This window comes from Neopsephotus bourkii, unplaced genomic scaffold, assembly GCF_033783945.1.
Source record: "Neopsephotus bourkii isolate Nb327-2 ecotype Australia unplaced genomic scaffold, CSIRO-AGI_Nbou_v1 NB_1080, whole genome shotgun sequence".
Taxonomy (NCBI): Eukaryota; Metazoa; Chordata; class Aves; order Psittaciformes; family Psittacidae; genus Neopsephotus; species Neopsephotus bourkii.
In genome coordinates, this window is record NW_026901568.1 from 1,190,330 (window position 1) to 1,215,000 (window position 24,671).

At 41.6% G+C, this 24,671-nt stretch overlaps 1 protein-coding gene and 1 long non-coding RNA gene across 19 annotated transcripts in view; one reads left to right on the forward strand and one right to left on the reverse strand.

Annotated features, from left to right (window-relative positions):
- The window catches only part of LOC133216978 (uncharacterized), a 185,881-nt gene that overhangs the window by 71,946 nt on the left and 89,264 nt on the right, over window positions 1–24,671 (forward strand). The gene's annotated exons all lie outside the window — the stretch shown is intronic.
- FOXP1 (forkhead box P1) overlaps window positions 1–24,671 on the reverse strand; it is a 386,028-nt gene that overhangs the window by 13,442 nt on the left and 347,915 nt on the right. For 15 of the 18 annotated variants that reach the window (XM_061362086.1, XM_061362097.1, XM_061362096.1 and 12 more), the window contains 7 exons: window positions 23,663–23,750; window positions 17,626–17,709; window positions 8,831–9,032; window positions 8,646–8,725; window positions 7,901–8,002; window positions 3,180–3,301; window positions 1,051–1,120 (listed from right to left, as the gene is read on the reverse strand). In XM_061362086.1, the coding sequence (XP_061218070.1) occupies window positions 1,051–1,120; window positions 3,180–3,301; window positions 7,901–8,002; window positions 8,646–8,725; window positions 8,831–9,032; window positions 17,626–17,709; window positions 23,663–23,750 (748 nt within the window). The remainder of the gene's footprint in view (window positions 1–1,050; window positions 1,121–3,179; window positions 3,302–7,900; window positions 8,003–8,645; window positions 8,726–8,830; window positions 9,033–17,625; window positions 17,710–23,662; window positions 23,751–24,671) is intronic. The other 3 variants (XM_061362095.1, XM_061362100.1, XM_061362102.1) reach the window with 1 other exon arrangement.

The following is a 24,671-nucleotide window of genomic DNA, read 5'->3' on the forward strand; positions in this document are numbered from 1 at the left end:
CTAATGAATGGTATTTACAGTTCCTTCATTTAAACATGCTTTCCTCTGCTTTTCAAGTTACTGTATGAACTCAAATGAGAAGAAACATTTGTTTTTCTCCTAATAATCTGTTTCTTGGTTCTGTAAAGAGAAGTCTGCTAAACCTTTCACAAAATGCAGCTGCCCAAGCAAACACTCACAGCCACCAGTGGCCATCAGTGAACTTCTCGAGAAGCAACCCTCAACAAATAACTGGGGTGCAACCACACATGGATTAATACACAATGTATGGAACAGGCTTGAATCCCACACAAACATACACACACTCCCTTGCAAATTCAGGGCACAGTAATGCATTCATATCTTTGGTTCATGTAGCAAATACTGACTTTACCTAGTGCTTCTGAGATAGACTCAGGAATTGGTAGAGAGGGGGGAAAAAATACAGCACATGAGAAAGAGCTGGAGACATGCACACTTCTAGGCTGCAAGTTATTAATTGTGTACCAACACTTGTGCATGTCTGCAGAGTGAAAAAACAGAATTTGTGTCTTACAGTTTAAATCAATAAAAAGAATCTTTTTTTTTTCTATAGGAATTGCGAGGTTTATTTTCTACTAACAATAGGAAGATATGCAAAAATAGCCCTTAAAAGAAAAGGGGGAAAAATGATCTGCTTTCTCTTTAAACCCATGAACAATAGAAGGTCACGTGCCGCAGTATCCTATCATTCAGCACATTAATAGCTGTGCTAGAGTAATTACACTTGTGGTATTTTTGCCTCAAGTGAAATTCTGAAATAAGAGGATGGAAATTATGATACTGCTGATAAATATTAATAAGTGAACTTTTAATTTTTTTGCCACAATATTCAAAATGCTAAGCATCTAGCTAATGCTGAAGCAGCCTGATATGTGTTTGCCTCCAGGGACTATGATGCTTTATGCACTTAAGAAAAAAGTTTAACGGAATTAAAATTTAATATCTAATTAGAGCAAGGCTAATATATTTTGAAATGAGTGGGGAAGACACACGCCTCTGTTGCATATTCGCTACAGTCATTAATCTTACCTGTAAAGCAGCATTGAGAGGTGTGCAGTAGGTGTGGCTGGTCTGTATGTTTTTAATAAGAGAAGGGTTACTGCATAAGAAAAACATAAAAAGGAGAGTTAAATGCAACCAACTTCTGTGCGAGCACTTCAAGCATGTAATGCTTCCTCCCACACCAGAAAACTAGAGCTGAGACTGTTTTTCCACACAAGTTCTCTCTTTTTTTTTTTTAATTTAAAGAAAATATCTGAGTTTCAGGCTACAGTTATCATATTTGCCTTTACTAAATAAGGAACATCATTATCTCTCAACGTTACCTCACCATGTGTTCTACTACCCTGCATTAGCAGCACATCTTGGCATCTCTGCTCATTTTAGCTGTGTTCAGGAGAAATTCTCCAATATTCGCCGTGTCTGGGAGCCAGTTACCATGTAAAGGTCCATCATGAGGAGCTATGAGCAAAAGCATCATGGGACATTTTAAATACTGCTTCATGCAAATCATCCTCAAAGTCGCTGGCAGCAGAGTCCCTCGCAATGGAGCAGGGGATGGTGATGACAGAGGATTTGAGCCACGTTACTTCCTGCCAGGCCAACACCCTCACAGTCTGGGGCTGCAGGCATGGATGCATGACAGCCGCTACTGCTGCACTGCAGCAACGCAGTACAGACCACACAGAACAACATGCTGCCCTGAAGGCCATTTTAATAAAAACTATTCTGGTGTGATATTCTGGACCCTTACTTTACTCATCTTAGGGGTCGGATTTGAGGAAAATGAATGCCAAGCATATCTGCTCTCTCTGTAGCAGGCATCTAAATACCACTGGTTCCACCAGAGGGGAAAAAAAATATCAAAAAAGAATCATCAAATACAACCTAGATAAAAAGTGACAATGCAAAAAATCTCCACCAAGTTTTAGCACTCACTGGGTATACTTATTACTGGGTTGTTTTTTTTTTCATGTGGGAATAAATCATGGTGAGAAGAGTCTTAACTGAGTCCCTCCCACAGGGACCAGCAAGGATCAGTTGTCCTGGAGAGATGGACTTCAAGTAAAGGTCAAAGAAAATTGCTTTGGGAACCCCAGGAATATTTGTGCACCATTGTTGTAGACACAGGTTGGCCTGTTCATTATAATCTTTACAGCTGGTCTCACTCTGCACTTCCAAACTTTTTGAAGTTAATTCAGCATTTCTGTTTTATAAGCACTTTACTCTATTTCTTTGCAAAACAAAGCATACAACTGAAAGCAAAGGAAAACATCAGAATTAAAACTTATCTAAAGCCTTTCCTGGCATGTATCTGTCTTCCTGACAGGTCTACAGCAGCATTTCGGTGCTAGCACGGATAATTATTTTAGTCTACATTGCACTATAAACAAATGCTATCACAGGCATGTCAAAGAAGAGTTATTACTATAGGCATTTGGATTATCAGAGTAGGACACACAAAATACACATAACAACCAAAAATTTAGTTTCTTTAGCAGCAAAGGTGATGTCGCTATTTCGTGAAATGCAAGTCTACATGAGATGGGTAAATCATGCAAAGCAAAGCAACAGCAGAAAAAAAAAATTAAAGCAAGTAAAAGCTCTTACTGTGCAACAAGCTCGCCAAAGTTTTCATCAGGGCAGTATTTTCGAGGACGGCCTCGTTGAATATGACGGCCACGTTTAAACTCTTCATCATCAACAGTCCAAAAGGACCCAAACTCATCCTCTACTCTGATAAAGCACTTATGCAGTGAGAGGTTGGTGCGAATGGCACCCTGGGACAAGAGCAGCAGCAAAGGAGATGAAGTGGAAACAAAGGGACACGGGATCGGGGACAGAACAGACATCAAATACAGGGAAAAGGAAAAAGAAAATAAAATGCAATAAGCATAAGCAAATGGTTTGTGAGGGTTAATATGCATTGCCACCTAAAAGCTACTAGCATGTGATGCAACAAACACCAAGCAAGCAGGGTCAGGGTACTGGTGGGCATACAAACAGTAGTGATGAGATGTTTGTCTTGGTTTCCCTTAACTGAAACAATGCAAAACCACCTGTGGTTGTTCTAACACCAGCTAGCAGCCAAAAGCCTCTACATTAAACTGTAAGCATGATCCAAGCTAGGCTAAGAAGTTCAAACATGGTGGACATACCCACTGATCTTTTGTGGCCTTCGTTTTTGGAACTCTTGTTCATCCACTGTCCATACTGCCCCTTTAACGTTTTCTACTCTCACAAAACACTTGTGAAGACTAAGATTATGACGCACTGCATTCTGCAGCAAGTATAAAAGAGAAAACATTCAAAAACTTTCTATGAGAAAATGCTCATCATCGTCCAAGAACAGCAGCACAGTCAGCTTGACAGTCCTCATTTTGCAACGTTAAGCCCCTTCCCCTCCCCGCACCCGTTTGCTTTCCCCGGCTCTTTACATCTTCTTTTGCAAAGACAAAATAAATACGAGCTTAAACCTGAGATTAAAAATTCAAGTTACTCTTATCAATTATCCCCAGTGTGAATGAGAAGAGCCATCATCTTAAGCATGCACGTTGTATGATACAGCACATTTCATACAGAATACAATAGGAACATTGCTCAGACATTTCCAAAACAAATATATATGCTCTGAAAGAGAAACTTCTCCCCTCCTGGAAAAGAAAGCAGTTAGAAAGGATTTCACGCAAGTACAGACAGCTCAATTTAGCAGGGAGGCACTGGAGCGGGTGTTGTGGCTTCCTACAGCTGGGCTAATGTGAATCAGGTGCTGAACCTCCTTCCACACCCACTGCATGGACGGGGGGCTCGGCAGCACCCCATCACCCAGCACAGCACTGACTCCTGCCTCCATGGCCTGCTCTTATATGGAAGCTGGCTCCTATTTCTGGCAGACTACTGTACTGACTGATCTGAGCCTCTGCCAAGTAAAAACATGAGGAGGGCCCTCTGGAACAAAGTGATAATATCCCCACAGCTCATCACCCAGAGGGACCCACGCTCATGGCACCCGATGCTCAGATGTCTTCTATGCCACTTGGTGCTGCAAAAGGATGAGCCAGGCCAACCCCTCCAACGTGCCTGGACCTTTAATGAAGCCAGACATAATGAGGCACCTCGCTATGTCCTGGCAGGCTGTTGGCTTTTCTGTCCCTGCTCCCTCTGAAACGGTGCCGAGAGCCTTGTTATTCCTCAGAGTGCCATGCTCCTTCCCTGTTTTAGGAGCTTTCTGAGCAAATACCCTACTACAACAGTTGGAATTGATGACCTTAAAGGTCTTTTCTAACCTGAACAATTCTATGAGTCTACAAAGCCACTGGAATTTGTACATGGAGCACTGCTGAAAGGGGCTTGGTAAACAGGGAAAACAGAAGAAGCCATTTGCTGAGAATATACAGGCGAACAAATTCCCTATCACTGGCACCACTGATTTAGTCAATCTGGTTGACTCGTTAGCAGGCACAATGCCAGCCAAACACATGGCCTGGGTCTAGGCAACTAAGAGACTACAATTTTTTTCCTTTCTTCGTTGTCTTCTTGGGTTCTTTTTTTGTTGGCTTTTTCTTTTTTTTTAATGAACATCGGGTCTGCATTGTGAAAAGGAGCTCTAATCATGAATGTCTAAATCACTGTGCAAACAAAGGGTATGCACAGTGCATTTGTCATGTAAATTAAGAGGCAGTGGTGTGTGTGCCTTGGAGGGAAAGGCTAAGAGTCTTCTGCTACTTTTCCATTTCTCTGCAATCACCAGCATGGTGCCCACACTCCTGACCATGGTGCAGGAAAAGATTCAGGGCTCAAACTGCCTTCACGCAGCAGTTGCTTGAGTGCAAACACATCTCCTCTGGCTATAGGAGCTCAATCCCAGCACTTCGGCTTTTCCAGTCTGATCTGCTTGTGAAATGGTAGAAAAATTAACCTTTAATATGCCTTCCCTCTCAGCAAAGCAGAAATGTAGCAGAGATCCGAACACTCCCATCAAGGCTACCTCCTGCTGTCCTTACTTTCTTCTGCCCTTAATTTTAACGATTTTGTTTTTCCTCCTCCCATCTCTTCCAGATTTCACTACTTTTGAAATTTTTGGCAAAATCCCTCATTTTAAGGTGGAGGAAAAACATCCAAAAGCCCCACACCTTATGGGCTAAAATCAGCCAGCTCAGCAACTGCTGGTGGGTGCCGCACTAGTGCAACCTGACACAGGGCTGCTGGCCCACATCTGGGTAACTCAGGCAGTTTCCTGTGAAAATGGGAACACTGTCAAGTCTGGAGCAAAACGTAAGAATAATAATGCTATTTCCCTCAGTGAAAGCTGATCGTGTAGCTCATACAGCAGTTGATCAAACGCACACAGCAAAGTTCAGCAAAGAGAGATCTCTAAATTTGTAAACAGTCTCTAAATACACGGTTGAGCAGAAGTATTTGTATTCCTTTTTACATTGATCCTGGAAAATACAGTCTGGTTTTGTTCTCTTGAAGTCAACGTGCAACTGATGGTTAAGGCTGCTGGATATGTTGAGACAGACAAGTTGAATACTTGCAAGACATCCATGAAGCGCTGCTCTCACTTTGTTTTCCCTGTGATCACTCATTTAAGGAATTCATGGCAGAAAAGAATTGTTTTGTTTCCCCTGCCTCTGGATACTTGCTATCTAACAGATTTATTTGAACAATACCCCAACGTTCTGCAGCCACACCTGCAGCCCGTGCCTCATGGCTGCAACTCCGTGCCAGCAAATTACTCCAAAAACTCAAAAGCAAACAGACATTGCCTCTGACCTGTCAGAACCAGTTCACAGTGCTCCCCCAGCAATCAGCTTAACAGAAAAATTAGGAGCTATTATTGTAAGATTATATATTTACCTTGTTAAAAATATTTGTATGCAAGCCACTTTTGCACAAAAATTACCCTGAACATGCTTGAATGTAGTAAATGAAAGGGTTTGTTATTTTAATAACTGCTCAGGCTCTGTTGTACTGCATTTTGGGAAAGAGGTTCATTTTGTAAAGGTCTTTATTCCTGCACTCTTCTGTGTTTTTAAAAGAGGGCTCAGGGAAGCTTGTTCACACCAAACCCTGACCCTAAACTTGGGGAACACTAACCCAAATGCCCCCCAAGCATTAGCTGAAGGTGAGTGCAAATCAGCACGTATATATTCAAATTATTCTGATTCTGCAATTAGCCCCTTGTGCTTGTTCTGCGCCCCGTGGGCTTCCCATCATGCCAATCCAGAGCTGCATTTTCATTCCTGCTGTTCCTGAAGGCTGGCATAAATCTGAGCAGTCTTCAGCAGGAAAACCTCTATTACTTGAAGCAGCTGAAAATTTTGCTGGTGGAACCTGGGGTGAAGCTCTTCTTCCCTGTTAAGTGAAGCAGGATGTGGGCACCTGCACAAGGTCTCCAAAGGGTAGCAGCCTTCCTGGGACACACCTTGCTCTTCTGCAAGCCCGAGGGTCTGCAGCCCAGTTTCCCTTGTCCTCCTATGCACACTGGAAGTGTATGTGGCTTCTGGGACTAGATTTTATGTGATGCACAAAGCTAATTCCTAAGACTAGCCTTTTAGGAAATACCACCAGGGCTGCCTGCTACCTTCTTCCACTCCCATTTCCCTTCCCTTTGCTGCTGGAATTAAACAGGATTTTTACTTTAGCTCCCACACCTGCAGCTGCTGAATAGTCCTACTGGAACCGCTCCAGCAGCAAAAGACAGGCAGGTCCAAAAGGATCTTAAATCAGGGAAAGTTAATTTCCTTTCTGGATAGTACGGAAGCTGCAAAGTGAAACACTGCTTGTGTTTTCCAACTTCAGTGAAGAATCAGAGCAGCAATCATAGAGACTTCTCCTGAACCTAAGAGTTTCTAGACCAAGGTTAAAAATGCACAACATTGTCTTGGGATCTGAATTAAAAGCAAAACATGGTGCTAAAACCCAAGCTAACTTCCAAGGACCATTCTTAGCTCTATCATCTAAAGGAATTAATTGTAAATACAGACTGAGACAGGAAAAACAGGAGCTGATGAAACCGCACGTATGCAACGTACTCATCCTACCTGGTCGTATGAAGTTGCTTGAGAGCAAGAGTCGCTTAGATTAAGAGAAACTCACAGTACCAGGGGCGCAATTTTTACAGCAGTACAAGAGCCTATTATTAGATTCATTCGTCATTGCACAAGCTTCAGAAGCCAGCATGGCTATTATAACGCCACATGTAAGAGAAGAAGTGGCCCCCCAAAATAACAAATAAAATTAACTCCTCAAACCTCTTATCTAGCAATATCTGAGGTAGTTATGATAGGAAATTAAAGTGTCAAATAACAAGTTGATTTCTGTAAAACACCTATTTTATTGTGGAGCTTGCTTCTTCCATGTTATGCTCAGTAAGCTTCTGCTGTGCAATTTAAACTACAAAAAAGGTGGTTTGCAACAAATCTGTGTATGCAGTTAAGAGTCAGTCGACTGAGAAAAGAAATCCACTGATCTATAGATCCTAGGGAAAAAGTGGTCATTGTGATTGCAGTGTGCATAACTAACAGACAGTGTATCTTCTGACACAATAACTTCACCTCCTTTTTTTCCTTTCCTAATACGTTCCAGCTGAAGGGCTTGAGTTTCACTGCTAGCAACAACCACACAGAGGAACTCGTGACATAATCACAGAACATAAAAGCCAATAATGGGGATTCAATTAGTGGTTTTCAAAGGCAGAAGAGTTTTTCTGCCGAATATTAAACTGTTCCTGCAGATAAGGCACTCAGTGTGTGTCAAAACTGCCGATCTACATTTTCATGTCCACACGTCATTACAATTTGTTATGTCATCAGCAACGTCTACTCTGTACATGTCAGACAGCAAAGGCAAGAGGCACAGGTGGGCCAAGGCTTACCTTCCACGTCGCTGCGTTGCGTCTGAAGTAAGCAAACATTCGCGTGAACCAGTTGTAGATTTCATTTAGTGTTAGCTGTTTTTCTGGCGATTCAAGGATGGCCTTGTGAAGCAAAGCGATTGCAACATCAGTTATGAGCACACCAGTACAAAATACACTCACAGTTTTACTTTACCAAATACAGAAAGGAAAAAAAAGGAAGAAAGGAAGAAAGAAGAAGAGATTTGGAGCAGAAAACCTAAAGGAGGTTTTTCACAATATGAACTAAGATTAATGGCTGTATTTAACAGTTCAATGGCAAAATTCAAAATGGAATTATCTAATTGTTTTGAGTTTTTATTTCTGTTTCCTTACAGAAATATTAATTTATCAGTCATTCATAAAGCAGAATCAAAGAGAAATGCAAAACATTTCACTAGCTGATTAAAGCTCAGTAATTATTTAGAGCTCAGATTAATTCTAGGGATCAGAGATTACTGTAGCTTGTGATAATTGACTTGCCATCTTTAAACAGGCTCATTTTCACTGTTGTGTGAAATGAATTTCCTAATAATCACATCGTATTGTAATACTTAATCAAAAGCAATTATGTTATATATTGCAGTTCTAAAAACCCTTATAGTAAAGGTTTGAGCATTTGAGCACGCTTACATACCAAAGGTTTGAAAATCTATTTAATCCAGAGTGTGCATATATAGGGAGATATTTTTTTTTTTAATCCAAATGCACGTTTGGCTCAGCTTACCTGTCTAATTAAAGATGCATACGTGAATGGTGGTCTGACTTCTGCGTTCTTATAAAATTCTTGGTTCTGGGCAATATCTGCTAAATAAGAGCAGTTGTTCTGTTATCATCACAGCCTGCTGCTGCTGGGCTTCAGGCAACACAAGCTGCCCCACCAAAGGGGCCACACCATCAGAACCCCTTTACCTGAAGAAATGGGGACGTTGTATTTATCCGAGTACCGCCTCCGGATGGGTCCGACATTGTGCATGCTTGTGGTAGTGATGACCGACGGTCCCTGTGTGACGGGAGTGATGGGCGCAGTTGGGGTGGTGGGAGTATGAGGTAAGCTCTGTGGAGAAGCCTCGGATGCAGTCTTGGAAAGCGTGACGCTCGATACCAGATTCAGCTGTGGAGGGAAGGACGAGGGTTTCGTTACAAACGGCATTTCTGGGTAATGAAAGGCTGCAAAGAAAATTCTCGGTAACGGAGTCTTCCTCAGTTTGAAGCACAGAGCACTTGCTTCAGCGCCAAGTGCTGCTGTAACATCTCCATCAGGAGCCAGTAAAGTGAAATAAATATATACATTTCTGAAGAGATTTAAAGAAAGAATAACATAGTCCATTGCTGGAACTCCAAATCGTGAATTTTTATCTAAACCTTAAAACAAGATCTCACATAGCACATAATAATTTCAGTATTTTCTTTTAGTTCCATTGTTTCACAGTCTAAACCCCACACATCTCTTATTTCCATGCTGTCATTATGCATAGCTTCTAATCAGTCTTCTTGGATATTCTACTGAAGGCATCAGGCTTAGAATAAAAGGAAAGACTTTCCTAGGGATGTACTAGGGAGAAACTCCATCTCTCTGTTTAGCATTTAGGCTTTTTCTTTTCTCCCCTCTGTTCATACATTTTAAAAGCAAAGCCCAGAGTAGGTTATCACTGGAATAATTCAATTAATCACACTGCATGAAATACTGCAAGGACTCAGTCCTGCAGAAGTGGCACCCCTCTTCTTTTTCCTCCCAGGACAGAAGGTATCGGCATTACCTGCACGAAGCCCAGCCCAGGATAAATGGCAGCTTGCCACCTCAGGCTGTAAGACACAACTGCCTCCAGGGTTGTGCATCAAACCCAGCTCCAACTCAAGTGCTTTCGATACACAATCCTATTTATATAACCAGCATCCACATTCCTCCCTAACCCTTTCTTTTTGCCCTACACCGTCCTTTGAAAGACGATTCTCCATCTCAGTAGGTCACTCCTGCTGAAGTATTTTAAACAAACAGTCTGATCTCTTAACTACATCAGAAAAGACGACTGAGAAAAGGGCTCTTTGACTACTTCCACATTTCCTTCCCTTAGGCAGTTTTGTGAGTAATATTGGTGAAATCCTGACCCCACTGAAGTCAGTAGCAAAATTCCTACTGAATTTAACAAGAAAATATTTTACAACGTTTGCTCGTTATTAAAATTCCTTTTTGCTTGACATGAAACCTTTTCAGATGAAGGCAAGGCATAGTACTTGGCTATGCCCCCAAATATCTTGTGTTTATCCATAAGGCACTGTATTAATTTTCCTCGCATGAAACTAAGCAGATAAGAAAACTCCTATTAGCATCCCTCAAATGAGTTAATAGCCACAAATAACATTTCTTTATAAAAATAATAGGTAGTGTAAAACAAAGGTAGTGTAAAATAAAAGGCTCTAATATGACGGAAAGGATATCGACACAGAAAGTCCACTGCCCACAGAAAGGGAACAGCTGAGCGACAGGCAAATTGTGACTGCTTTCCCTCTGGATTGAGAAGGAGCAAGCAGAGGGAAGCCCCAGTCACAAACACCCAGTGCTGTATGGCTGCAGTGGTGCATAAGCATCTCCAAAGAAAGAAGGTGGTGAGCAGAGGACCTGCAAACACCCCACCCCTGGGCAGGGGCTTACAACCAATGCTTCGCCTTCCAGCGGAAAACACTTAACACTTAATGGTAAAGCCAGAGAGCATGAACCCAGCTAGGGACGGTGAAAGGCGGTGAAATATGGGTATTGATTTCCCGGAGACTCCCACACCAGTGTGAACCGCTATCAGTAGTGTGGAGGTAAGCATGCCTTCCCAGACCCCGCGGGGCCAGCACTGCCGCCACATGCCGCCTGGTCCGATTGTTGACTGGCATGATTTAAGGACACTGATTAGGGACATGTATATAGTAATGTCTCCCTGTTATCCATCTATTACATATGATAAAAGGACCAGTGACGATAATTATAGTACAACTGACAGGTCTCACCATGAAGTTAAATCTACTGTATTTTATCTCAGTTTCTAAATGGACATTTTAACAGTCCAATAACTGCGAGCAAATCTGCATCAATTTTAAGTGCCCATCTCCAGTGGAGGCTCGGCAGCCGGGCCCTCCTGTTGCAAAGATCACTGCTCATGCTTCATCATTATGGCTCCAACTACTCCATTTCAAAAGAGTCCCCATCCTTTTTTAGTGTGTAAAAACTTAACATTTAATCTGTTTTTACTAGGGAACTGCGAGAAAGGATCCACAAAGGTCACCGTTCCCTGCTTAAAGAATTTGAATTGAGTTAAATTTCTTTAGGCTTTTCAGCATAGGTAGCAAGTAGGAATAAACACAGAAGAGGATGAGCAAAGGAGGGGGGGCTTTAACAGGCTTGACAAATGACACCGTGATTCACACCCACTGCTGGGCTGCCACTAATAAGCTACAGAGGAAGCAGCCAATCTCAGCTAATTACCAGATAAAATTGTATTGTAAGGACTCTAATTAGGAGATGCTTATGGAGGTGATCTAATGATTAAACGCTGCATCCAAGTGACCCCACCATCAATGTGCAGTGGTGCAAGATGTCACTGGAATATTTTGTAGAAACAGTAATTTTATTTCAAGGAGGGGAGGCAGTAATATTTGTAATAATGGCTATGAGGTAAACTAATTAAAAGACAGTTCCTAAAGGAAGACTGTGGCTTTGAGCAGCTGTGGCCGTTCCAAAACAAAGTGCCAAATCTCAACAGAGGAGCTGCAGTCAAGTGGAAAATTTCTGCCTGACCTCTGCTCTTGCTATTAATTTGCAGGAAACCTAATGACACATATACATATTCCCACAAAATTGTTCTAATTGCTAATTTGCCAAAGGAGCCCAGTTTCCAAATTAAACATGACTGCAGTCTGTGAGGAAGGAGAGAACAAAAAGCTGGAACGCAGTGAGTCTGCTGCGTTTCACCTCCGACGACCATTTGTGAGCCTGAACCAACAAGTTAATGAAACACGACCTTGTCGATCGCTAGCGAAGTTTTTTCTTTTTCTGTGTTTTATTTGATGACACTCTCCTCTTCCAGCCAGGGTCCATCCCTGCCTGTGCTGTTACCAAAACACGAGCTAGGGTAAGGGAGGAGAGGGCTGTGCTCCTTCCACAGACCCTTGCCGCTTCTTCCTTTGTTGCATCTATAGCGCGAAGGCTGAAAAATCGGTTGTGAATTAGAGCAGAATAACAAATTATGAATAGTGTTGGTTTTGTTGCCATCTTGAATTATTAATCCGAATGGTAAACTATTAAATCTTAATATTGGCATCAATTAGAAACATGAAAGCAGCCATGGATGATTGTGCAGGGCAAAGATCAGGGAGGGACTGGGCTGGGAGGGTTTCTTTTCCTGATGGAAACTTGACATGGTTTCTCCCTGTTTGCATTTTCTATTTAAAAACATGCTACTATGATTAGAAAAGTTGATCGTGTTGGTATTTTGTGCGCAGCCTGTTTCCCACATACCGCAATTTTTGGATGAGGTAGCATTGCTGGCAGAGGGGAAGGGAGCCTAAGTCACAGAGTGAGCACTCCAATGAGCAGGAACTCTTGTACTGCAGTAAGGCATAACATGGGGCACCCTCCAAGTACAATGGAGAGCACAGCCCCTGCACCAAAGAGTTAAATGATTTCGTAATATTTGTACTGGGGATGGGGGAGGATTTCCTCCAGCCTTTAATGGAAAAAAAAAGTGATCACATGAGTCCAAAACCCCCAAAACACCAAGAAATAAAAAAACACCAACAGGAAAACCACCAAAGCCCACAACAGTTTTAGGTCCTAAAATTCTGCACATTCAGTCACTGAACCTCATTGGCTGCTTTGTTCAGTTCTGAATTTTGAGAACATTTCCTCATACTCTTTTAACTTAATCATGAATCCTGTAGCTGTTTTAGCGTTCAATATCCTGCTTAGGATTTTATTGTTAACTCCTTTAAGAAACAGGCATGTCCTCCTATTAAAGGTGAAGACTGAGTATCTTTATTTTCTTTAGATATAAACAAGGCAGAGAGGTAACTTTCTCCTTCACCCTGTAAAACAGATTTCCAGTTAAGTGGCTCTCCCACTAGGGCTGTCTGATTTCTTTTTGTGTAAACATTTTGCATGACAATGGTGGCTGCACATGAAAAAGCCCCTGAAACTCTTTTAGAAGAAAAAAAAAAAAAAGAATTTTATGTATGTGTATGCATACATGTGTGTGTACATATATATATGTATACATTTAAGTATGTGTACATATACACATATATGTTTCTAAATGTGATGGTGGGGCCATACCCACTGCTGCAGGTCAGTGACTCCTCTGCAACAGATGCTGCTGCTCTGGTCCCAGCTGGGACTGAGGATTTATCCATACTGATTTCCTGGGCCTGAAACACTCCAAAGTACAGATCCCTTTTCTTGACACCCAGGGTGGTGAGAGAGAGCTAACACTGGGCCTGAAACTTTGTTAAATGCTGTGTCTTCCTCTCCCATTTCAGCCTGGACACATTAGTGTATTGGATGCGGAGCCTGGCAGGCAGCAATCACTTAGCAGGTGTTGTTATTGGCAGGAATACTAAGGAAACCAAAGCTGAGGAGTGAGACTTAATGAAAACCAGTATATAAAAACAGCTTTTGTTGTGCTTGAGATTCTCTCTTTATTGCTGCGTATCGTTATTTTTTCAAACTATAAAGTCCGGCTGCAGCAGCTAAAATGCTCAGTCATTACCTCAACAGTTAAAAGACTATTTTTTTTTTAATGCTTTGTTATTACAGTTGCTAAAAACAGTATTTCAAAACAATCATAACTGCTATGGTTAGGGTAAAAAAATACATAGAAGAAGGGATATTTAACCGTGCATCTTGTTTCAAGTGCCAAAAGTTTCTCTCACAGTTTTCTGTCTATTTTTAAAGACGGCTATAGCACCCACTATGCAGAATTACTTGTTGCTTGATGCTTTTTCCTTTTCCTTCCCTTCCTATGAACTTCAACATATGTTAATCCCCCAAAAGAAAGCACATTTCCATTTCAACTATTATGCTGATCTCTAACACCAATGAAAATAGCATGTAGGGGAAGGCATCTTAATAGCAAAACCAGAATGACAATTCTTAAGAAATCATTCTGGCTTTTGTGTTGTGGTTTTGGTAGGGTTTTTTTTGGGTTTTACCTTGAAAAAAAAGGAAGATCACCATACAAAAATGTCACAGCCTACTGCTACACAGACAGCCTTGTTCTTGCTATATTCAGGCCCTTTAGTATCACCAAAGCAACACTTGTAGCACTAACAGGGAACAACTTCACCTGTTCTGAGTTGTGAGATACCTCCACTTTCTTTTAAAGTGCTGCACCATTGGGTACTTTAATTATAAAGCTAGACACTTTTGAAGGTGGCCCTGAGCACTGCAGCTCCTGATGTGCTCTCCCTTCCCAGCAGCTCCTCAGAAGCAGGGAAGAGCTGCCATTTGCAGTATACCAGACATCACCTCCACACCTAGAACATGACAAAATCTCATCAGCTTTAACAGGACTAAAGAGTTCTATTGAACAGACGTTTTGGAGGACTGGTGTAGTGAAATGCATGGACTACTCCACCACCCTTCCCAAGGTTAAAATTACTGCAAGGAGCTAAAAGCCACCCAAATGGGATGGATGGGCATGGCTATCCTGGTACGTGCAGCGCTCTCTCTGAAGCTGGGCAAGTTCTGATTTGATGCACAACCATCAAGAAACAGACTGTGATCTACCTGGTCCAAACCCAGCTGCTCAGCTACCACCTGAAGCCCAAAAGGCAAAGACAACTAATGGTCAGTGTGGATTACAAACAGCATGAGGTTAACATGGACACTCAGTCACCAATTTTACCTGTCAGTAACAAAATAGTTTAAAAACAAGCATTAATATCCTTTAAGCAGAGTAAAAACATTTCCTCAGTCACGAAAAGGCTGTAATTTTAAATCCCAATTCACTGCTATGTTTGGATTTGCATCCGCTCTTTCCTTTAAAATCACTGATGTACTGTAATATATTAATTCTAATGTACACCTTGCATTAGTTATGTTGGCAGAAAAGAATTAATTACTGGATGTAAAGAATACTTTGCACTGCAATAATGGTCATCAGATCTTTTTTACCAAAGTCCTATCCCACTGAGTTAAAAGGACTAGGGTCTAGCACAGTCTATGCAATGCCTGTGTATTTTTTTCACTAGGAACGCACAATTTATGCAAAACACTATACTTCTACATTTTATAATTAATTTTCAAATGCTTCACCTATACATATTTTAATAATTTCTGATTTATCAGATGGTATCTATAATAAATTTTTCTATATTTCAATAAATGAAAAGAAGGCAGTTTCAATCCAACAACAGAGTGCCACACAATATAGGCCTGTCAGGCACCAATTTTTACTTCTAACATGTAAGTTAAAGGATAAGGAATTTATAATGCTGCCTGTGAACGAAACCACTTTTCATACACAAATGTGATCTTTTTTTTTCCAAAGGGTAATACAACAGTACATTTACATAAACTAATCCAAACAATCTATGTATTTGACAATGGCAAACCTCACACAGACTGCCTATTGTTGGTTTACATCTTGGAGTTCTTTATGTTGGCTTGTAACACTGCTCTAGCTGTCAAAGGTTTGACTTGGACTCTAAATAAATGGTTATAGAAGTGCTGTGCAGCGATATTGGACTTCTTTGCAAAAGAAAACCTGCTGTGTATGAATTCAAAAGCTATTAATTTTTCAGTCAAAAATATTCATGCCTATTTCTTTTAATAAAGAAACACTGTGCTGAGCAACTGAGAGATAATGTTGACTAGTGGTACAGAATTTTCAATAGAGCAGTTAAAAATAAATTTAGTAGGAGGTCCCCAACAAAGCTATAATTTTCCAGAATGTAAAACATTTTTAATACTAATCAAGACAGCCCTTTTCCCCCTGCGTTCACTTTTTTTTTTCCCCACTGCTTTTCCCTGTTTATTAGCTGTTAACAGTAATCTTCCTGGCGACACCGCCTGGTATCTCCATAGCCTACAACACCCGCAAAAGCTCCCTGCCCTCTGCGGCCGAGCATTGATCATGAGCTGCCTTGCCAAACGCTGCTCGCCTCCTTATGATTTCCTCCCTTTAGTTTTTAATCCTTCCTCCTGAGGGGCACCACTGTTATGAAAGGCCTCAAGGCAGAGTGCTTTGAGACTTCCAGATTATTCCGCTGTTTTAATTTTTAATCCAGTAAGAGCTATAGAAACCAAACCTCCTCTCCATTCTGTTGGGTCTACATACTTTGCCAACAATGCGCTGAAGCATTTGCATTCAGGCTGAGATGGATGTGAGGAACTATAAGCATGCTATTTTTACAGACACTGTAAGTAGTTCTACTCTAGAGGGCTGGTATCCACCAGATCAAGCAATTTTAGGCATTTCAACATCTTAAATGTAAGGGTTTATACGTACCACTCAACTCTTTCCAAGAAGGCACCAAAATTTCCGGTTGACTTTGACATCTGCTCCAGTGTTGCTGAATAGCCTGCAATTTTCTGTCTAGTAGCCTCCCTATGCACTTCTGCAGCCATTTATTTCCAACTACATGGAAACTGAGAAATCCTTTTCTAGTAAAAATGTGTGCGCAAAGTGTTTAATGATTTTATGTTCTCTATCTCTGTAATGTGTTCTGTTTCAGACATTAATTTTGTCTACCAACTGCATCTTGGCAGGCTACCATATTTGCTGGGTTAATAGTCTGACTCCTTTTTATTTCCATCACCATAAATCACACATATATGGGTGTGTGTTTGCTTTATTTATAGAAAAAAAATCAGTCAAAACAGATAAACCAATACTTTGTCATTATGCTGCATCATTGCATATTGATTAAAATTGCTAGTACTAACTATAGATTGTCAACGCTCAATTAATTTTCACACAATGACTCAAAGCAAAATCAAATAAAGCCAGTGTACCTTTAAATCTTACAAATCTTAAAATCAGGAAGCAAAGCACTCTCTCCATTTTGAATAATTGTTGGAAGCTCTGAGAAACATTTTCAGCATTAAGAGGTTGGGAGAAAACAACAGCTGAAGAAGAGTCATTTTGGTCAGGGAATGAGATGGTAGGTCTGTCTGCGTTTGGGGCTACCCAAGAGTCTTCTTGGGCGGCAGAGGTACTTGCTTCCCCTGCACCCTCTTTTTTAAAGGGCAGTCTGGGGCAGAGAAGGTTTCCCGTCTCAGTTTCAACAGTATAAAACTTGATACTGGTTAACCGCGATTAACATCAAAACATGCAGCTAGGTCTCTTCTACTGTAAATGTCTGTCAGACAGGGAGAAAGCAGAATAAATATACTACATATAATTTAATTAAATCTCCTTCCTAACACTTCCTAAGATTTCATACAAGTTGGACTGATGCAAAGCAACTTACAGCCTACTACGTAAGGACAGAAAAAAAGCTCAATGCATCAGCTTTAAAGCAAAACTTATTTCAAACTCCCTGAAGAGAAGGGGATGAGGAAACCCATGTGCCCATGGCAGTGCCTTCTGCAAAGCAGCACTTTGCATCTCATCACCATGGCCAGCTCTGAAGCGGTCCACGCTTTGCATCATGTGCCCCAGTGGGGAACAGGAAAGAGAGGTTTGTTGTGAGATTTGCTTTTGGCACAGTTCGGTACTTACGGGCTGAGGGGTGGCTTTTGGTTCAGTTGACTTCACATGCAGGTGTGTCATCATGGCTTGCAGGCGCTCTTTATCTTTTGCAAGCTGAAAGGAGGGGGGGGAAAGAAATATCCTCTGTTATTCGCACAAATAAAACCCAGACTCTGCTTATTCCTAATTAAACAGCTGGCACCAGGGCATGAGACAGAAGAGTTTTATTGCTGAGTAGTTTGGAAATTGTATATGGTCTATTCGTGAGGTAAAGCTAACGCATGGTGCTGGGTGTCACTATTTCCTAAAGCAAAATGCATTAGCCCTCGAGTGAGAAGAGCTAGACCTGCTGGCACCAAGAGGTTCACTCTAGCCCTGACAGCTAAAAGACAACAGTGAATCATGTTTATTAACCAGCCCCACTCCAGCTCAGGAGGCACGGCAGAAAGCAAGCGAGGCAGCAGCTCTGAGATGCCTCTGCCTCCTTTCAGACCAGAAAACAAGTGGCACAAATGGAGTGCGGCTTTTACGGCACCTACAAGCCCTGTGGCATGTGCAGCAAACGCAGAGACAGCAGTGGTTAAACCACATGAGGCACCTCCATGGGGCATGGCAGGCAGCCTCAGCTCTTGAAAGCATCTTGCTTTTACTTGAGAAGGTGGCACACCCCCTCAGTGGGTCACCCAGGGCAGCCAGGCTGAGAACCTGAGCAGGGGCACCCTGAGCACGGGCAGGAGCAGCAGGGTGGGAAGGGCTAACAGCATACAGAAACCGCCTCAGAGCACTCGTCTCAGGGCACCCAAAGCCACAGGACCAGTATACTTTCACCCTTCCTCATGGGTCTTATCATGCCCAAGAGCTAGGGCACAGCTCCTGCTCTGGATGTCTGTTCTACTTTATGGTTGACATTTGAACCAGGCCACAGCTGCTGCCTTGGGATCACACCATACACATCCTTAGCCAGGAAGGCATCCCAATGCATTTCAATGCACTAGACAGACACTAAATTTAATTATTTTGGGGAACCATTTTTTTGTATGTGCAACAGGATTTTTTCCAGCTGCTTGAAAAAAAAAATATATGGTGGAAAAATATTAAGAAGTAATACTAATGAAAAAAGGGGTGTTATTAACCTATATGCCCAATGTAAAAGCTCCTGTTTCCAGCAGGACTTGGACCAGGTTCTCACAAATGACAACTTTTGCAGACTTTTTGCTTTAGACAAGCCAGATTCCCAGCGCCAAGAGGAGAACCGTGCTCACATTCCAGCAACACTTTAAACAACCTGCCCACCTTATCACCATCATCTGTTTGTAACAATAAAGTTGGGCTAAGTGTATATAAAAGGAGACTTGGTCATAAATCCCCATTTGTATCCTTACGGTCAAGGCTGTGTTATGTTCACAAGGCAAGGGGCTTCTGACTGTGCCAGAAAGGTGCTGTGATAGGATAAAAATTGGCACATGGGTTTCCAAGAGAGGAATTACATATAGGAAAAAATGGTGTGACCACTGCATGCTCTGGAAGTGCAAAAGCAAAATCACTGGGCTTTTCTAACAGCTGCTCTGTTCTTGGTCAAAACCCTCAATGGCAAGAGAGAGAACCTGACACTCACAGCAGATCTGCAATCTCATCACCAGATCTGCGCTGGTCTTCACAGAAGAGCCAAAGAGCAGCGATGGGCTCTTATCATAGCACTGCAGCAGAAACTTCTCCCTCTGAGAGTCCTCCGAGGACCTCTTCAGAGAAAGGAGAGGTCTCGCCCCTCAGCTGCTGTGCTTCACACAAAAACAAATTAAACCCAAAAAATAGCTGTGCTCTCACTGCAGCTCTGTTGTGCAATGTCTCATCTGTAGCAGTTGCTGGGCACACCGGGCTGCCTGGCGGGGTCATCTGTGCATTAAATTCTGGTCTGCAGGCTACTGCAGAAGAACAACATCTTCTAGCCAAAATAAACAGAAGGCAGGCACCTGAAAGCTTCCTGCCTGCACCAGTGCGGCGGCAGGAGGGAAGGCACCCGGGCAGCCCCGGGCACACCCTGCTGAGCTTCCTCCGGGCCCCTGCAGCCAAACAGAGCGGTGCACCTCCCTCCGAGCGGCCGGGGTCCTTGTTCACAGTGTTTTCACTCATCATCTTAGCAAGGCTTTTAACGCCGTTTCTGGTGGACGGAGGTTATTAAAGATCCTCTCGACATTTCAGGCAGACACATGCTAGCATTTTGTCATAGTCTAGGAATTCAAACACTCACCCAGTTAGGCAGGAGTTTAAATTATGAAAAATAGAGGTCTCTCAGTTTCAAAGCACTGAAGAGAAGTAAAAAAATCTGAAGAATTTCTTTAAACTGTTCTTCCCTTAGGTCAAGAAGCAGTAGTGATATAAAACTAGAATGTCACTAGTAGCCCCCTCAGGTCAACAGGGTCATACAAAAGAAGCCATGAGGGCTTGTGTGGTCTCTGATGGGAGCAAATTCTCACTGGTGGCTCTCACTGGACTCCAGATGCTCCAGAAATGGGGATTATTAGTATACATGCATGAAAATGCTCTTTATCTACTGATAGTGTTCTTGGGCAAGGACTTTGCTGCCATATATGTAAGGATCTGCTCTGTAGAGGGGGTCTGAAGACTAGAACACAGTCCCATCTGCAGCCTCATTCTTTCTTCCCATATCCATTTGGAAAGCTCTGCATGGTAGGAGTTTTCACATGGCCACCCAGTTCATGATATGCCTGATTTTGTGAGGTTTCCCTCACCTCTGTGGGGTACAACCATGATGCAGATGCCTGACTGTGGTTGAACAGGAAACACATCCCAAGAAAGGTACATGCTTTGCAAACTTGGACACGAGGACACATGCCTTGCTCCAGAGAGGTTAAATCCTAAATCTACACAGGTAGAAATGGCTGGAGAAGGAAGGCACAGAAAGCACAGGCCAGAAGCAACTCAAGGTAAGGGGGCGGAACAGGAGTCTGATAACCAAGGAGCAAGAGGGGAAGGCATTAGGCACAGATGATGGAGAAATAACACAGGAAAAAAGAAAATAACAATGAGGACCAGGAATGTGAAAACAGAAACCCAGTGAGGGGCATTCAATCGGAACAACATGGCCAGAACAATGAGAACAGAGATCACTTCAGCAGCAGGATTCTGGACAGACCAAGGACAAATAAGAAGGAAGCCGGTCATGGACAATGCATGAGACAACCAAGACACAGCTTCTTTCCTTCCATTATGTGCCTAGTTGGCCTGTGCACTAGAAAGGTTTAGGATCCACTTCAAGAGTGCCAGTGGAAAACAGGCCCAAAGAGTGCTTTCATACACTGAAAATGGCCAGCTGTCTTCATTTTCTCCCACGAGGAGATACTTTTTAAAACTTAACATAGCCTTGTTGCCGTTCTGGGATGTTTTTTCACTCAAAGGTGGTGCTGCTAAGAACTAGCTAAGGATAGGGATATGTTCCTGTGTTTGTGTTTTACCCAGCAGCCCAATTCTCACTATTTATAAAGACAACAAATGATCATGTCAAGATGGTTTAAACAAAGTGAAATATGAGAAGATCTCTACCTTGTCTGTGATATTTTAAGTATGCTTGTCATGAAAGTGCTGAGCCCAAAGCTTCGAGATACTTCTGCAAAAGGGCATTTGCAACCAAACACAAACCAGATCTGACCTGTTTTGTTTTCTGGTTTTTTGTTTGTTTTGTCTTTTTCCAAAAAAGTTGATGTAAAAATTACTTTCTTTAAAAGATACTGCACTTATCTAAGTCAATGGCACTGCTAAAACTATTGTGCATAAAACAAGAGCATAAAGAAAGGCTTGCATTTGGGTCCACCACACTCGAAACCTTAAATGCATCCGTCATGTGGAAGGAATGCTGTAAATTCTACTCCTGTCTTGAGGGAGCTGTGCATGAAATGGGGCAGCACCCAGATCTTGCCATGGTGCTGGACCCTGAACAGCATGGGATACTTTGAAGCTCCACTAGAAGGCAAAGATTCTTATCAGTGCTCAGCACCATGTGTCAAATGGGAAAGGCTATGGGTCCCTCTTCTATCTCGCTCACCAAACTCAAACAGCTGGTCAGAGGGCTTGTCACCACTCCACTGGTAACTACTCCACTGCGGGAGTATCAGGTCAATGGTCTTAGTCCAACTGCTCCTGCTGCAACATGTTGAGTGCTGCAGATCACACCACTAAAAACCCTGCTGTTGGGCCAGACTTCTGCTTTATGATGGTTCTGAGAAAAATCAGGTCACTGCCAGACAAACTAGGTACTTGAAGCCAAATCCTCATGCATATTTAGGCAGATTATTTTTCCTTTTCTTTTTAAAGTATCAGAGGACCGATACACAGGATGAAAGAAAAGGGAGAAGAGAGGAGTTATAGGCACATTTCAGAAGCAGGACCACCTTCCTCCTCTCCTCCTCTACCTAACCTTGCTGGCCAATGCACGGATGGTTTCACTCTGTTACCAACATCCCTGTCTAAATTAATCCTCCAGTTCATCCTATTTACTGTGCTAGTATGATTATTAAAAACAGAACTCTCTGGCTCTTCCACCACTCTGAAATTATGTTCTTGTCCTGGGGACCTTATACTGAATCCCATGCAGTGGCTCTAAACTGAGGTATTCCCTAGCACTAAAAGGGTGGAAAACTGTAACTATTAGTCACTTTTGACAATCAGTAGAATGCACCACTGGTAAATCTTTCCAAAATATTGTCAAGAGCTTATGGATTGGTGACAACCAAGTATCATCTCTGTCCTGCCCAACTGTTAACACAGGGCATCCTCCTGTAGTTCCAGGCACAGCGATTCCCAGCGACTGCAGGAGAGAAGGATCAATGCTTTTCAAATTGACTGTAACTGGTAAATCTAGATTTACCTTCAGCCTGAATATTACTGCACCTTGGTAGAAGATTCTCTCATATCTCAGTTTACCAGGAAGACTGCAGATTTTTTCTAATTCCCAAGAAACTTGTTAAAATAACAGACCCTTTCTCATAACATTTTCTGCAAGACTCTGATATTTTATGACTGGTAGTTTGATTTTTATAAAACTTGTATTAAAATAGTTTATATTGCTTCAGCTAATAGTGAAAGAGTGTCATGACCAGCGTGTTCCTGAAAGTAAAGTTTAAGAAATATCTATGAAAGAAAAAGGGTAATTTGTAAGATAAGAAGATAAAAGGCATTTTTTTAAATGCTTATCTGGAAAAGTAACAACAAGAAGTTTAAGTGTGGTTTTGCTGATTTTTCTCTCCAACTATTTGAAGCTATAAATGACTTAACTCAGTAAAATTCCAAATGTAATTATCTTCTGTACTTAGCCCAAGGCTTTCCATATATCTCTACGCTGCTGTCTTGCATACAAAATAGGTTTTTCAATAGCTGGTAACTATATAATGTACAACATTGTTTTAATTTCTCTTTCTTTGCTAACCTCTTGCCTACACACAGACACACTGTCAAAGCTGCCCAGCCAGAGCAGCGAGGTGCGGGGAGACAGAAAGGACTCAAAAACATTTGGAAAGGCAGTTACACAAACAGGTTATACCTTTGCATCACATTCAAAACATTCCCATTTATCCTCCCTTTGGCACTTAAAAAAAATTATTTGCTACAAATGGCAAAAAAAAAAATATAGAAATAGTAGTAATAATAATACATGGAGAGTATTAGTATATGAGAGACCACCAAACAAGCCAGGTCATGCAGCGTTTTGAAATAAACATCAACCATTTCCCCAGTGTATCAACAACTCTAAATGAAGGGGACCACATTCCGCTCACCCCCCTCCACCCCCCTGGGTGAGTATAAATAGCATTAGATACGTACTGATGGATTTCCAATCAGTCAGCCTGTTTAAGTTTCCTATTTCTTTTCAAGTTACGGTTTAGAAAAGAGGAAATGAAGCTGCAGTTTCTGTTGAGGGTTTTTAAAACTACTACAAGGAGGTTTTGAAAGCTGGTTTTCAATCGTAGGGGGAAAAGCAGAACTCATTTTTTATTGCTGTCGAGAACTGGATTTGATTAATACTGAGGTAATATTAAAATAAATTTTATTTTACCTGTAGCTCTAACTGCTGTACAACCTGCATTTGTACTCTACATTGGGCTGTACTTCTATCATCCAGCGCATGCTCACTGTTGAGATGTCTGTAACAATACACAGAAAATCATTAAGTGAAATGGAGAAACAAAAAGGAAGAAAGTAGTTACCAGGATGAATAAGCAATCTGAATGTTATCCAGCAGGTCTTCATCAATAGCTGAGATTTTTATGCTCATTTGTAAGGCTTATTTTTGCCTCTGTCCTGCTTTGGCCTGTATATCCTCCCGTCACTCATTGTATCTTAAGCACATTTTTTCAGAAGGCTCAACTGTATATAAGAGAAATTTTGCAGAACAGTTCTTTTTCCTCCATTAGGAAATGAAAGTGAGATTAAGAAATTATAGTAAAATAATTTCATCTAGAATTTCATATTACTTGATTATAAGACGCTGGATATATCTAAATGGACACATGCAATACATGAATAATCAAATCCCATAGAACCCTCATGTTTACGTGATTAAAAATAAAATACATGATTGTGTAAAGAACAAAAAAACACATAAAATTTGGTGTATAAGTATGTGCAAAATATGTACCAATAAAAGAGAGAAAAATACGGACAGTCACTGTAAAACAAACCATCTTCATCCAAAAGAAACAAAAAGTCATCCAGAACACTAGAACAGCTGGAATTCAAAGTTTATTGTAGTACGTGTTCTGAAAAACTTCCCCCATGCAAATGTTAAAATAAATTGGAAAAATAAAGCCTTTAAAACAAAACTGCTCTGAGGCCCAGGCTAAAGCTACATTTTGGGGTTAACACTTTCGTCGAAGTGCAAATAATAATAAAAATAACCTCCAAATATTGCTCTCCCACCTACACTTTTTTTTCACCTTTACACTGCCTTGATTTCAAGATCTTTAGCATACGATGGGCTAAATTTAACTCCACTGACTCCTGTGATTTACAACACAGAACAATTTGGCCTACTTATCCTGCCATGCTGGCTAACCACTGATCTC